The sequence below is a fragment of the Falco punctatus genome (assembly GCF_963210335.1).
Source record: "Falco punctatus genome assembly, chromosome: 2".
Taxonomy (NCBI): domain Eukaryota; kingdom Metazoa; phylum Chordata; class Aves; order Falconiformes; family Falconidae; genus Falco; species Falco punctatus.
Window position 1 is genome coordinate 17,588,229 of NC_137581.1, and position 16,811 is coordinate 17,605,039.

At 38.9% G+C, this 16,811-nt stretch overlaps 1 protein-coding gene across 1 annotated transcript in view; it reads right to left on the reverse strand.

Annotated features, from left to right (window-relative positions):
• Window positions 1–16,811, reverse strand: part of GUCY1A2 (guanylate cyclase 1 soluble subunit alpha 2) — a 178,632-nt gene that overhangs the window by 53,518 nt on the left and 108,303 nt on the right. Inside the window, exon 6 of the mRNA XM_080377075.1 lies at window positions 10,235–10,378. Within this exon, the coding sequence (XP_080233201.1) occupies window positions 10,235–10,378 (144 nt within the window). The remainder of the gene's footprint in view (window positions 1–10,234; window positions 10,379–16,811) is intronic.

A 16,811-nucleotide genomic window follows, 5' to 3' on the forward strand; every position in this document is an offset into this window, starting at 1 on the left:
AATATACATAATTGGGATTACAATCATAAATAAATATCACTAGCACTGGACAGAAGAGGCTTCTTCATTTTAAAGCAGGCAGAAAAAAAAGCAGGTGCAGAAAGCTCAGTCACTGAAGGGAGAGGCAGATGCTGTAGCAGTGCAGGACAGGCAGCAGCTGCCTGACAGCATCTCAGCAGCTGGAAACACAGATGCTCAGGTAGCAACCACCTCTACAGCTGCAAAGGCCAAAGTGTTTTCCCCTCTACATTCCACTCAGAGGACTCTGGGATCACCTGTGCCTATTAACTTGGTGAGGCTGCAGTTCAAGGCTACCAGCATTTTCTGTTCGGCATATGCGGTTAGACTGCATAAAAGCCAATAAAGCACTACTTTTATGCAAAATCTGTGTTTGCTTCTCAGTGTATTACTGCTTACCTTCTGTGAGTCCCTCTTTGTGTATGATTTCATGTCACTACTTTTATTTTCATGTAGTTTTCTGTCTCAGGAAATAAGAAAAATGGTCTTGTACTCGATAATGGAAACCTGACTTTTAATTTTTATATGACAGGAAGACACACTGAGGGAAGAAGAGAACAGATATTTTGGACTTAGGAGAAATAAAATTCAGCACTTAGCTATGCTGGGTTCCCTAGCCCAACTCTTTAAATATTCATGGATAATTTTAAATTACATGAGTTTATGTCTTTTTTTATATAGATACATATCACTGTACACATGGAAATTCTTGCTTTCTAAGGACTTTTGTCCATTGTTCCCTTTGTAAAGATGTAACAACATCAACCTCCTGAAGGCTCTGTGTACACCAGAGTTAATTATTTATTCACCTGGTGGGTTGTGCTGCTGTTGTTCTTGTTATTATTGCTTTTCTTTTTGTCTGAATAAAAAGCCACAATAATAACAATAGAAATGCTTCAGCATGGAAGTTCTCCACTAACTGAAACAGTCAAAACCAGAATGTGAAGTTTTGGAAGCCGCACAAAGTGCCTCAACAGAAGCCCAGGGGCAAAACAGGTATAATAGGGTATCTTCCATCCTAGATAACCAAGAAAGCAGGGTTGGTGGTTTGTTTTTTTTCATAAAGGACACAACTACAATGCTTTACTCTGTTTAAAGCCTCTTTTTTCCAGGTGATTGTCCTAGTAACTATTCTATTTTACTCTGGATCAAGTTTTTCTCTAATCAGAAATTTACCAAAATTTGGTAAATTTTCCTGATGAAAATGTGCCAAGAAATTCCTATGGAAGTTTTTGGGTTTGATCATTCAGTGTTCTCAGTAAGTGTTTTCTATGGAAAATTCCCAACCAGCTTTACTACTAGCCAGACATCTGGAGTATTACTTGGAAACATTTGTGTCTGGAACAACTGCTGAACCGTGAGAATCAGACCAGTGAAAGATGTCACGCCATGACCTTTAAATCTAACCCCGCAATCCATCTGCACATCCTGTGGCCACAAATCCCATGAAGGAATCTTTAAGCCCTTGCTAGTTTTCCCTAGGCATGTACTTACTTTCATTTCCTTCTCCAGATGATGTATCTGCTCATTGTGAGGCACTAGGACAAAGTTACAAGCTAGGTGCAGCCACCACAGTAAGGTTTTGTCTGCCTTAAGGAACAGGACATATGACTGAATTACAGAGGCATTTCTATACTCAGCTAAATCTAAATACTGTGAGTCACAAAGAGTTATGAGCATGCAGTAGCCACTGTGAACTAAAAAACAATGGAAAAGTCCACAACGTGCCCTGTGTAACTACCCTGGTTTCTACAAGTATGCTTTATCTTTGCCATAGAGATCAGTATTGCTAGAAAGGTGCTTGTGCCTCTTACTTGCAGGACAGGAATGTCAGAGAAAGCATGGCATGAGAACAGAATGGCCAGGTCCAAAGACAAAACCTCTTCTCAGTGATCCTCATGTTATTAATTAGCTCTTTGGTCATCTCTCAGGTCTCTTCCAGAAGTCAGAAAAATAGCCTTCTAATTAACTCAAGTTGGGCTTACACTGGGTTGCCAATCCTGACATCATGCCTCTACCCTGTAATTGCACACACAGCAGGCTGACCCTTATTTTGTGCAGGATCAAGCCCTGGCAGCTTTGAAAATCTGCCTTTACCGTCTACTGCTGACTCTACCTAAGTACCTGATTAAAACAAGAAATGCATGTCACCTGAAAGAATAACCAATCCTTTGGGAATCTTCCTTCTTCAGCAGAATAAATATCAACCTAATTTTTCTAACCAGCCTTTTCCACAAAGTTGCTGCTTTGCACCCACTGGTCATATTAAACCCCACCTACCCCTGTTATTGCAACACGTATGCAGTAACACTGTCATACAGTGGGTATAATGTAACTGGATATGACAGAATCCCTTCGAAAGAATAGAAGTTGAAAATAATGGGTATGTTTTTGTGTTTTCTTTAAAGCAATTAATAATTATTAAAACCAGACAAAAGGAAGCACTTGAGTGAAAATGACTGGAAGGCTGAGGAAAGTGCATTTTCTCTTAGGATAGCTTAATAAAACTTGCAATTTCCCAGGTGCCAGTAAGGTGTGCTTCAATACAGATCAGCTCTTCTCATTTCACATTTCCAAAGGCATTGGGCCAAACTGAGGTACGGCTTAATGAGCTCTCCCCAGGTCCAAGGAACCGTCACCAGAGCTGGCTTTGGCTCACTATCTCCCAAGCATGCTTTCAAGAAAAAGCATCAAGCTTCCCCCTAAGACACACAGCTCTGAATGCTCCCCAAAGGAGTTGTGCTGTCCTAATGGTAAGCCTGTGAAAGTAAGAACTCTTTACACTGGCTCATTGGTCATTTTTGGTAAAGAAATCTCTTAATGCAGGTGTTTCTTTTGTGGAACTCTTTCTGATTTTTTTCTTTTAACACAAGGAAATTTCTAATTTGATGTTATGCAGCCTGAATTAGGATATTATATACCTTCCAGTCTGATGTAGACATTAGGTACAAGGCAAAGTTGCTAGGAAACCACAGATGGAGCAAGGAGCACTGCAGTAACGCAGCAGCTTTTCACAAGGACTGATGAGAATGCCTGCATCAGCGGTCAGCCTTTCACAATTTAAAACAAACCAGACAACTTTGTACTGCTTACGTAAAGACGTATGTTTGGTGAAGACCACTAAATTGTTATAAATATAAAACTAGCACACCACAATCTGATTTAAAAGCAAGGCAAGAAACACTGAAAAGGATTACACAGGCAACACTTGTTAAACTACTCTCCCTCCTTGTAAGTTTGGGAATAGCCCCTTCATTTTGAAACTAAAAAAAAAAAAAAAAAAAGCATATATTTAAGGAAACGTTGGCACTTTCACTCTACTTGTGTTCTGGGCCCAAGTGCCATATTACTGTCATGCAAAGGGGAATACTTAATGAGCCAGCAGAAGACGCTACACATCGTAAAAATCATTGCCCATTTCCATGTTATATAGTAAATTGTTGTCACACTCACTGTGGACATAAGCCATTACAATACACAGAGCCCTTTTATCTCTTCTGTACGCTTACTGATGAGGCACAGCTCACACATTAAAATTTACCACTTGACAAGCAGAGATTAGAGGTTTATCAAACTCAGGCTTTCATTGTTCCAGTCATCACGACCACAGGTATTTAAATACACAACACAAACCAAAACTAACACAGCTGCATGACTGTAAAGTCACAGAGCTTACACATGCTACAGAAAAGGTTCTACTTGTAAAACATTGTTTGTCACCTATACATGGGAAGTTGAAGTACAGAAAGTCTGGATAACATCTAAAATTTAGATTGAAAGGCTGTGACTGAACAAAGATTTGAACCTGTTTCAGTCCAGCTCCTTCCATGGGATCATCTAGCCTTCTGAGAACTCATTAGCCCTTTCACCCTTGAGGGAGGACATCATCTGACAAATATACATTGAAATATTTCATTATAAAGTAGACACTGAAAGCATGTCAGATAAATGCAAACTAAAATTACTTTCTACATTTAAAGAGGGGGCTACAGTAACAAGTTTAGATGTAGCTGTTCACACTGTGTTTAAACTAGATGAGGTTAATCTGACCCTTCACGTGAAATGCTGAAAAACCCTCTGCCATGCTGTTTTTCTTTCTCTAGCTAACAGATGAAGACCAGCTCTTGTGTTGATAGTGCTAACACCAGACTACATTGAGTGCAGCTTATTAATCCAACAAAAAACAGGTTTAGCAATGCACATCTGAAAGTTACAAGTTTCAAGTGCATCGCACGCTCTATCTTGATAATAAAGAAACAGCTGAGATGAGCACCAGACTATGTGCTTAGCAAATACAATGTCCCAGCTACCTCACCTGGGAATAAATGAATCAAACTGAAGCCAGGATCAGCTAGAAATTTTCTGCACTACTCTATTTAGATTATTTCATGAACCAGTCATTAGCAGGTGAGCAAAAAGAAAGGTGAGGGTATGCATTTGCTTCAGTTTCTGATTATAGTATTTACAGGCCTAATTATCATGTTATTGTAATGTAATCATTTAAAAGATACATGAGATTTTTCTCCTGCAGAGGAACATATTTTAAAACATGTTTTGAATTACTGTGGTAGGGCCCAACCATTATGTTTTAGACAGGAACACCTGTAGATAATAAATCTACATAATTGCAGTTAATTTCAGCTGCATCATTGTAAATAATTTACTTTTCCTTTGTGAGTTCCCAGTTCTGTATCTCTTCACAATCCTATTAGGACCACCTTCATACACTATAAAAATAAGCAGATAAACTTAAAGAATAACATCTTGGGAAATCTCATTAGTGAAAACCAGCTATGTTCTGGCAGAGCAGCCCTTTTAACAATAAACTGAAAAGGAAGCCTTTCTGTTTCTTTGGGATATACACTCCACATTAATGAATTAAGCAAGATTTGAAGCATGATAAGAAGTGATGCCACAAATAAAATCCTATGGGGTTTAACACATCAAATGAGATCTGCATTGCAACCTTTACCTCTAAAGATCAATGCTCTGGAGAATTCTTCTTACAGCATTATCTCTAGCTATTTAAAACAATGTACTTTCACTTTATCTACAAAATATAAAATATGAAGCATATGCCAAATTCAAGTAACACTCACTTAAATACGGGAGGCAATTTTAAATCAGTATTTTCAAACTACGGTCATAGGACACTATGTATAATTAATTGTACAGAACCTAAATCAAACAAGTGCTTCCGGGCTAAGAAGTGTCTTTCTGAAAAGATAAAGATGTATATCCAATTTTACATGCAATGTTTGAGCCAAAAGTTCTTTTGTACCAAGGCCTTAGCTCATGCTAAAGTAATGGGATTTTGCCTCAAATAGAACCGTGTTTAAAAAAAATCATACAGGAATCTGAAGCCTTCTCCATCACTCACAGGAGAAAGATCAGCCCATTTTCTGTTACAAATATTTCTTTCAAAAAGAGCAGACTCTGTTACAACACTGATCATTTGTGGGGACTGCTGTAATATAGTTCACTCTTTTTCTGCAAAACAACATTTTTTCATTACCCTGCAAATCATAGGCTATTCATGCAGGTATAAGTAGCGCAGGCTCAGGGTCTCAATTCTGCTGCCTTTGTCTCTGCTGGAAGCATCAAAATGCCCGAGTAGGTGTCAGCTGCACACCACAGTGCTCTCATCAGCATGCTATGAGCTCTGACTCAGGGGGCAGGAGCATCATCTGGATATAAACTGGACCTGCTTCATACACCTTGTCACCATCCTGAAGTCCATCACTGTTCACTGGCCATACGAGCACTGCTCTAAATAGGCAGCTTTTTCATAAAGTGTATGTGGTTGTACAAACAAGGTATTTTTGTTTTTTCTACAATGAATGCTTTCAAATGACAACCGTGTACCCAGATAACAAACTTCATTTGATTGTCTGCTAATGCATTTTATTGGTAAAAAATTGTACCCTAAATTCCCATTTATATTATATGGTGGGGTTTTATTCATTAATTTACTTTTCCTTCCTAAATTTCTGAGACTCTAAATGTCATTTAATAAGATACCCACTGCTATCACAGGGATGAACATTTCAAGCACTACAAAAAGTAAATATTTACGTTCTGGTGAATTCAGTCCTGAGATGACAACAAAATACGTCCATCAAAGTAATTTAGAAAATACATATATTCCATAAACCATAATTATGAAGTTAGAAATATCTAATTAAGTAATCATCAAATAAAAAGCACTACGTTTCATAATTTCAGTTAGGTTTCCCTAGAGCTGAAATCTCTGCAACTAGGACAATCCACACAGATTCATAATGACCCTATCTAAAAAAATGTTGCCCCCTAAGTAATTAGCCTCTTCAACATACATTGTATCAGTCACACCCTAAAAACCTGGGTAATAATTCCTGAACAGGCAGTTTCCAGTGCTAACCTCAGAAAGCTTAAACAACAGATAAGCCTCTGCAAAAGAAATCCTCTGCTAACACTAAGGAGACTTCAGCATGTTTGCTTCTTACTAGATAAGACAATCAGAAACAGAATACCTGCTGTAATTGTTAGTCTGCTAACAGAAATTTCAAATAACTGTGGTGTCATGTATTATATAAAATGGCTGAGAATGATTTCTTCCTATTTCATTAGGGCTTATCAGCCAGTTTTGGGGCGTGGGGGTGGGGAGAAAACAGAACATTGTTGTTTACTCCTGAGATTAGAAGGTCCCTTATTTTTAAGGAATTTGTTCTGAAAAATTGTCTCGGACTTAGTGAAGTAATTGTCTTATTTTTTCAAAACAGCTACCAGATATCCTGAAGAATGAAGTTGAAATTCAGTCACAGAAGCTCTGAAAGCCTTCAAAGATATTAAATGTTGGGCATGAGGAAAGCTTCCCTCTGATTTCCAGTGCTTTTCAAATATCCAAATACTAATGGACATTTTCTGATACAAGAAACAAAAGTTGCGTCAGCATTCCGTATTCAATACATTGGGCAGGTACGCAGGAAATGTGACTTGTGCTTGTTAACATGAATCGTGGACAAGAACTGAGGTCAAAATACTACAGTTACTTTTCCATCCATATCAACAGGACCAGCTAAAAGTAACCGCGCTATAGCACAGTTTAATTCACTGTTTAGAAGTCAGGCCACTTACAAAATACGCAATGTAGGCTCCAAGGCACTTGTATCTAATTTTAATGAATATTTAAATATTTTAATCACAAGCCTTAATTGTTAAATGTCTCACGCAGTAAGTCTCCTATTAACGGTTCTGAGCTGGGTCCAAGGTGAACATGACACATACCTGGGCGTTCCTTAAACTTCAGGTATATTACAGAATCAAGCCCAACTTCTGACTCCACAAAGGGCAACCTGGAAGTTAACCCATATATCTAAAAGCATTGTCCAAACACATGAACACCAACAGGCTTGGGGCATGATCACTTCCCTGGGGAGCTTGTTCCAGTGCTTGACAACTTTTTCCTAATATCCAATCTGAACGGAGTTCCCTCAGCACAGCTTTAAGACATTATTATGCACATGGAGCATTTGTTAATGGGAACCTGTGGCACAATGGGCACCTTCACGTTTTTTAAGTGAAAAACTGACAACTAACAAAAATAGTGATCACTCTAGCCAATTCAGCATTGGCTGGAAGGTAAAGTCATGCCAACTCAATTTAGAAATAATGCATAGGTTTTAACCTGTGACGATCACTGACGTAATCACCAAGAAAAACTACGTGTTCTTTGCCATTTGTAGGAGGACTCATCTGACAGAGTGTAGAAGCTTACAGCGTAAACGTTCACATTTAGGCTAAAGTCCATAGACTTACAGAAAACTGAGAAAATACACATTTTTAGGGTGTGATTCATCTCATCCTAGAGCAGACAGCTAAAGTAGGGCAAATTAGACTTCCCCAAAAGTCCTTTTTTCAATAGTTTTACAGGGTAGACCTCCATGTGAGAGGGATCCTAACATTAATATAATTTAAATCAAAGCAAGACATCTCTATGACAGATAAGCTTTTTGAAACACGATTTGCCTGGTTAGGTACAAAGGTAAAAACAACTTTCTATGGTATCACTTTCCTTCCTGCCCTGAAATCTATTATAACTAAAACTGAAGGGGACAACTAACACCTACTGAGGGGTTTCTCAGTGCCTTTACTTTCAGTTTAAGTGTGATGAACTGACTTTTTTCTTCTGAATTCTCAACGAGGTTCATTAGCATTTCTTGAAAATATTTGCTTATGCCTAACATTTTATTCTATGCAAGCATTTTTCCTCTGCACTGTCTTTATATTCTTTCTTTTACAAGTTTTCTTACACAGCTTCTAAAATCATGAGGAATTTTCTGAAAAATAGTGAGTGGTAATGAAAACAGTCACAAACTGTCTCTCAAGAGTAAAACATACACCTTCAAAATTTCCCTACAATGGCAGCAATCACTCAAAAGAAAGCAAAAAGATGGAAAGGATCTGGAAGAGAGCTCTCCCAGCATGTGACAGTTTAGCTTGCATGCATTAAGCAGCTATAGTTATTGGAAAAACAGAGAAATCATCAAAAAAATCTAGAAAATCTATTCTAACAGGACTAAATTAATACCCCTTTGAAAGTCTTACGTCAAAACTGAAAATGTTATATCTTCTGTTATCTTCAGACATCTGTCTTTTAATGCTTATTCTGTGTTCAATGAATGTCCACATGAAGCTTTAAAAATTTTTTTCTTCAAGATCCATAGTTCAATATTTTTTTCAGAAAGTTATCCTTTTGAATAACATTTTTCATAATATTGCATTTTGACATTTTAAAAAAAATCAGCAGCAGCATTGTTATCTAACAATAAAAATATTTCATCCAGAACTCAATATATTTTCATTTGAATGTTGTATTGCCATATTTCATGAAATTTCTAGCTCAGTTGCCTTGTATCCAAACTCTTGTTTCTGGGCAAAACAATTCATTTTAATTAAATCTCTTTTGATATACCATACAAAAGAATTCAAGGAATAGAGATCAAGATATGACCCAACTAACAGAGATGAGCTGGAACTCAGAAGTACACAATTTTATTGCTCACATAACATCCCTGAATAAATTGTTAAAAATGTTACCCCCTTTCTGTCAAGTTTTAAACCTTCAAAACAGTCTTTCAATTTTGAAGGGGGGGGGGGGGGGGGGGGAGGGGAAGGAGAAGCGTTTTGGATGCAGCCCTCATTTTTTAACAGACACGAGGAACTGCAGTTTACAAGACGCATTTCAACTATGATGTAAATCATCCCATGGGAAGTCTGTCCAGGCTTCTCATCTAGCTACATATGGCTGTTATTATAGGCTTTAGACAGTGTTGAATAATTGTTCTACATAATACCCCCATATTCTTTGAAAACAAAAAGGTGTGTATTATGGGAAGAACAGTTTAAGCAGAAACAGGAGTACACATAATGAAAACAATGTGTAATCCGACCCCTGATAAAGAAAGGCACATATATATCTCCATGGTTTTTCTTCTCTGCTGAATCTTCATCTCCTACCTAAACATTACCAATTCCAAATGCCAGAAGCTACAAGGTTGGTATAATATCAAGAGAAGCAGAACAGCATTGGAACTTTAAAATGGTACAAAAGGACATGCAGTTTCCCACCTCCTGTCACCTCCTGTACCAATCTAGTAGAAGGAACTGAAGTAGCATGGGAAGTAAGCACATTAACACTGAGAAAGAGCAGGCAGTCTACATACTCTTCTCTTATACAGGTCAACAACTAATTAGAAGAGAGGCATGCAGCCCCTTCGAGCCACAGAACTCTGAGTGCCTCTACATGACTGCTGAAGATCATATCAGAAGCCTACTTCTGAAGCAAATTTCCCTACTGTCATTGTATACTGTGCTTTGGCTTGTAGCACGGGGCAGTCCTGGAACATGTGAATTGTCTTCTTCTCATACTAAACTGAATTGGAAGAAGGGCCCCAGCAGTGCATCTAATAGCCCTCAGCCACAAACAGGCATTCAATGCATATGACAAGGCAACAGCTAGTCTGTGTGGTCCACTGTGCTTACTGAAGTAAGGTGTATCTTACATGGTTGTTGATTGGCATCAGTGAAATATAAATCCATTAAAAAAGACTGTGATATATATTGATGTAATTTTAAATTCTCCTAGCAATAAATAGATTTCTACTGACAGAACATGATGGAATTAATCAGGTCCCTGTACCATTGACTAGCAGTGAATAAAAAGTAAAGGGTTTACCTTAATAGGGCTCCCATCTGGAGTGAGAACCTCTTCTGAAAGCTCCATCATCTTCAGTGCCATCAGGGCAATGGCTTTAGCATGACTAAGGCTTTTCTTATGGAGCCCTGCTGCAACACAGTATGCATCACCTATTGTTTCCACCTGCAGCAATCAGACAAATCAAATGTTAAAGTATGATAACGAGAAGAGAACCCTACCATTAGTTATCTGCAAACAAATAGCATTGCTTAAAAGATGTGAGCAAAACATCCATAAAATAAGCAATTAGACAACGGAGCATAATTACCTGAGTTTGCAAACAGGTGCAGGCAAAACCTGACATGTGATTGCATAGTGGTTCATCACCATTATAGGCAAAGAAGATCATTACATCTACAACAGTGTATGCCATCAGCTGAGAGATTACAACATTTTCCCATAGTACTAATACAGAAAACTCTGCTTTTCTAAATAAGAAATTGCATGCAGCTTTGTTTGACACTATCCTGGCTGAGTTTGCTGTTGGATAAGAATAGTGCTATGTGATTATAATTTGTAATTATTTGCTGTGCTAGAAAAGTGTATCAGGAAGAGAATTAGGAAAAGCAAAACATCACCATAAAAAACCAGTGAAGAGTTTCTAACTTCTCATTAGCAGGTAGCTCTTCCTGAATCTAGGGATAATTTACAAATAGATGTTCTTGCTGTAGACTTTTGACAGCACCTGTCTCTTATTTTCAAATCAGAATTGTTGCCTTTCTCTACTATGCAGGCTACAGGACTGTGAATTCCCTACCTTCAGGTACCAAGTTCAGCAAACTGATCCCTCTGGTCTCTTCAGACAGGCCTTACCTCCCTCCAATCCTTGATTTTCTTTAAAGAAAGTTGTCCCTCAGGAGGAAGCAAGAGCAAAAGAAATTACAGAAGCCCTCTGGCACTGGATAAAGGCAGCCTGAGAAACACTGAAGCCCTCAAGTTCTGCAGCTTTATTGACAGCAATGTGTTTTGCAGTCTGCTTGCCCACACATCTGCACCATGCTCTGCCCACAGTCCCTTAATACATGCCCAAGCAAACTCAGCCCTCAGGGATTACTTTGGGTTTTGCTGCATAACTAATCTGGCTTTCACCCTGCTCACAACTGCAGAAATACCAGAAAAGACTTCAGCAAAGACTAGGGTGAGAAGAAAGCAGGCACTGAGCAAGGAGTTATTCAGGGAATAAACACAGCTGATTCTTCTCTCTGCAGGGATTCATTCTACTAATATTAGTAGATATGGACCTTCTCAGATAAATTTCCAGTCCTAATAAACAGAATTGGAAATAGTATCTCAAAAAGTAAGCATTACATGTAAATGTACCCAGAGCATGAATCCTGAACAGCAGCAGGAGCAAATACTTCCCACCATCAAACTTACAGAAGCTGCTACAAGCCTGTTGCCAAGTTTGGCACCTCAGCCTTTCCTGCTGATTGTGCAGGATGATAGATAGAAGAAGCTGAGGGTTTCTCATGAGCTGAGAGCTAAGGCAGCTGTTAGAGCTCCCTCGTCACTTTTGAAAGCTCCTAATAGTACATGTATATAGAAAAACCATGTGGGAACAATCAATAGTGCTGTCTGCCTGCCTGTTTTACCCAAGCCATATCTCAGGATCTCTGTCCTCAAGAAGCAGAAAGGTCACCTTTCCAAAGACAAATGGATGGGCAAGTATATTGCAGTGGCTGGTGAAAAATATAGAAACTAAAGGAGAATATACACTAGCATAGTGAGAAAAAGTATCAGAAGTTAGCCATCTGGATGGCTAATAAATAGATGGTAAAAACCTCTTTACATCAGAAGGAAGAATTAGCAGAAATCCATTGTCATTCTTAAAGATTGTGGATGAACATAGCCAGTTTGAATAGAATTAAAGGGGTTACTACAAAAAAAAAAAGCTGAATCTATGACATCAAATACAAAACTTAAAGACAAATTCTGCTCCTCAATGAATGATTTAATTTCAAAATGACTTTTCCACTGAAGTTAGTTGCATTACACCACTGTAAGCAAGTACAGATCTGGGACTATATACTGTTTCTGCAATGTTCAGGCAAACCTACTTATTGTTAGCTTTTATCCCTTGTAAAATTTCCATAGCTGTGTAAAATAGCTTAACAGATAAATTGCGCTCACTGAATGAGTAGCATCATCAGAGTTGCACTGCACATATCTGGATACTAGCAGAAAAATGGAACTGAAGCTGCCTCGTGTTAACCTTACTCTGAAAAGAAAAATATTAATACCATTTTATGATACTCTTTAAAGTGCTTAGCCATACAAAGTTCCTCTGACAGTAATGCTGGAGAACCAGGAGAATGATTGGGACTGTTGAGACTGACCTGGTCGTTGAAACTGGAAGTGATGAGTACTGATAAGGTTGTCTGATGATTTACCATTCTTTGACCATTTTCAGGCACTACTAACATTTTACCCAGCTAAGCATTTAGGCTGAAATTTCCATGCTGAGAATCTCCATCAAGCTTTAATTTGTTAAGTTGTTCAGTCCTTCAAAATCAGATTTGACAAATTTTCTAATTATGTGTTTTCTATCCCGAAATAATTTTCTTAAAAGCTCCAGGATTTCTTATAATTCAGGTTGTTCATGGCATTTTGATTTGGTCCTCTTTTATGACTCTATGGAGTCATAGAATCACAGAATGGGTTGTGTTGGAAGGGATCTTAAAGATCATCTAGTTCCAACCCCCTGCCATGGGCAGGGACACCTCCCACTAGACCAGGCTGCTCACAGCCCCATCCAGCCTGGCCTTGAGCACTGCCAGGGATGGGGCAGCCACAGCTGCTCTGGGCAACCTGTGCCAGTGCCTCACCACCCTCACGGTAAAGAATTTCTGCCTTGTATCTAATCTAAATGTACCCTCTTTCAGTTTAAAGCCATTACCACTTGTACTGTCACTACATGCCCTTGTAAAAAGTCCCTCTCCAGCTTTTCTGTAGGTCCTCTTTAGGTACTGGAAGGCCACAATAAGGTCTCCATGGAGCCTTCTCCAGGCTAAACAACCCCAACTCTCTCAGCTTGTCTTCACAGGAGAGGTGCTGCAGCCTCTGATCATCTTCGTGGCCCTTCTCTGGACTCACTCCAACAGGCCCATGTCCTTCTTATGCTGGGGTCCCCAGAGCTGAACGCAGTACTCCAAGTGGGATCTCACAAGAGTGGAGTAGAAGAGAATAACCTCCCTAGACCTGCTGGTCACGCTTCTTTTGATGCAGCCCAGGACGTGGTTGGCTTTCTGGGTTGTGAGTGCACACTGCCTGGTCATGTTGAGCTTTTCATCAACCAACACCCCTAAGTCTTTCTCCTCAGGGCTGCTCTCAATTGAGCCTCTGCACATCCTGTATTTGTGCTTGGGATTGCCCTGACCCACATGAAGGACCTTGCACTTGGCCTTGTTGAACTTTGTAAAGTTCACATGGGCCCACGTCTCAAGCCTGTCAAGGTCCCTCTGGATGGCATCCCTTCCATCCAGCATGTCAACTGCACGTCAGAGCTTGGTGCCACTGGCAAACTTGCTGAGGGTGCACTCAATCCCACCGTCAATGCCCCCAACAAAGATGTTAAACAGCACCGGTAAAAAACCAGGAGGAGTATTTTTTTAAAAACTGGGATATAAACATTTTGAGATACAAAATGTTAGATTTTTTGGTATGTGTTGGGTTTTGTTTTGTTTTTACATTAATTATGCAGGTTTGAATAACACAAGACTCCGAAGAAGGTAACGTTTAAAGTTTTTCATCTAAAATATTCAGGAATCCCCACAGTCTAAGGAAACTTACTAGCACTTTTTTTCAAAGACACTTTGGAAATAAACATAAAAAATTTAATCATGGGGAGTCACTCTTGTGGCAAGTCTAATCTTATATTCCTACAGCAATCAGAAATATCAAATCCACTGAAAGAAGTAGTTGGAGGGAAAATTGGCTCTAGCTTTAGTCCTGTTTGTCTCAGCAGGCTTCCTGTAAAACCCTAATAGATAATTTGTATTGCAACTGTTACAGTGGAGTGCTCATTGCTATTTCTTTTCACTTAAGAGACATAATTAAGTCTGTGTACAGTTTGTTCCTTTTTTAATGGGTTAAATTATATCAAGAAGGTTTCTTTGCTTATGATCAAAACTAATTATCTACAAAAAAATGTGTCTGAAAATTCAGAAATTGCTGTCTTCTTTCAGGAGGAAAATCCACTCTTAACAGCATGTCCTTTGTAGATCCTTCACCTTGCTGTGAAGGGTACTTGTGTACTATTGTTCCCATCTCCAAAACACTGACAGGGCTGCATAGGTATTTATTATCTTACTCCTAAGGGTTAAAATATTTAGTACCCATTCAACCCTAGAATAATCTATGCCACTGTCTCTATGGCCTGTTCAATGCTCTTCTGCAAAATAAATAAATAAATTGGAAATAAAAAGACGGATTGCCTTCACTATAAACACAGTTAAAGTATTGTCTTTTAACTCAAAGTGTCATCCATAAAAAAAAGCCCTTAATGCAGGTTGCACTGGTGATTTTAGTTTGAGTTGGCTATACTGCTGATATAAAATTAATTGCTAATGGAGCCCTTGTCAAGGCAAATCCATTCAAGGAACATTCATCCTTCAGCACGTTTGTTATATATGTGTGTGTGTATATAAATATATATATATATATACACATACAGAAAGAACAGATTTTTTATTTTTTTTTCACAAGGCATGGGAAAAAGAATTCACAGTGCAATTCAGGATGAAGAACTGCAGGACACTCCTGGATACCTTGATGTTTTACACAAGTGGTTAAGTGAATACAGGATTACTTTGGAAAGTAAATACATAAGTATTGCTCAAGTATGCGCTTCCTTGAGAAAAGAAAATATTTCAGTGGTACGTGTATAAGGAAAAATACATTATGTTGTTCAAAGTTTATTTGGTTTATTCTATTAACATATACAGATAACCTATATAACTGTATCACACATACAGACTTTTGATAGAGTAACTAAACATAGATACTTTTCAGCCCTTTCCATGTCTTAATTTCTTACCCTCCTTTTATAGAGTAACAGATATTTCTTCAAATTCAGTTCAGTTTCTACATGCATCAAATCCTGCTTGTGGTCGCATGTGCTTCTGTAATTTTAATCACCAGAAATATTTATTTCTGCTTAGGTAAGTGCATGTTAATAATCACTGTAATTTTAAGTTGGCAAGAAAACTTGGAGTATTAGTTTCTCTATGTTCTACATCCTGTTTACAGCCACTGTATATAAAGTATATATGCTATATTTAGCTGAAGAGAAGCTTATTAGTAAACTGTTATCACTTAGAAGTAATCTGCCAACAGCAAAAACTCTCCTACTGCTGGGAGATACTCTATAAAATTTCATTTTAAAATATTGAAATAACAACAAACAGCAGTTGCAACGGTATCAGTTTCCTCTTCAAGAGCTTGAAAGTGGAAAAAAAAATAGAAATAAGCAGCAGGGAAAGGGGTAATGGGTTAGCTAATCACAGTTTAATGCTCTTCGCTTTCCTCACTTAACTTTTCTCACTGAGAAAACTGACTTTTCTGGTTGGATGTAGTTTTTTTTCCCCTGCACAGAAGAGCAGTATCCTCCATCTTAAAATACCTGCCTCTCTTTTCACCTATTGCCTACGCATATTTCCCCTCTCTATTTGTTACCCAAATATAGATACATTGTTCTAGGTGCGTGCAATGTGTACTTATTAACACCTTTCAAAATACAATAAATAAAAAACCTCTCCAATATCTGAGTAAATGTATCTGACTTTTCTGACAAAATCTGTGCTTCTTTTCCAGATAATACCATTATTTGCACTCTCATGAAGCCTGTAGTTGATACCAAATTGGAGGGACCAGTCAATTTGTTCTAGGGCAGGGCTGCCATCCTGAGGGACATGGACAGGCAGGATGAATTGGCCAGCAGGGAACTCATGAAATTCAACAAGGACATGTGCAAAGTCCTGTCCCTGTGAAGGAATTTCCCTGGAACTGATACAGCCTGTGGCCAACTTCCTGCGGAGCAGCTCTGTGGGAAAGAATCTGTGGGTCCTGGTGAGCAGCAAGTGGCACATGGGCCAGTAGCAAGTCCTGGGAGCAAAAATGGCCAATGGTAGCCTGGGTTGTATGAGCAAAGATTGGGGAAAGTGGTTATCACCTCCTACTGAGCACTCACCCAGATACTGCACCCAGTTTTGGGGCCCTCAGTACAAGACAGAGATTGACAAACTGCATCCAGCTCACTGGGAGGCCTCCAGGATGGTGGCAGCTGTGTACCTGCCCTGTGAGGAAAGGCTGGGGGAGCTGAGCTTGTTCAGCCTGGAGCAGAGATGGCTTTGGGGGGACCTAAAAGCAGCCCCCAGTGCCTGTGGGAGGTGGGCTCTTCACAGTGGTGCAGGGTGCGAGGGCAAGAGATGACATCAGCATCCTTATGGATTAAGAAAGAGGGGAGGCCTGTGAAAATTACTGACCATAAGATCTTACTCAGACAAAAAGAATTTGGCAAGTTTTTTAAAGAACAATCAAACACTTCTGCAGACAGTGA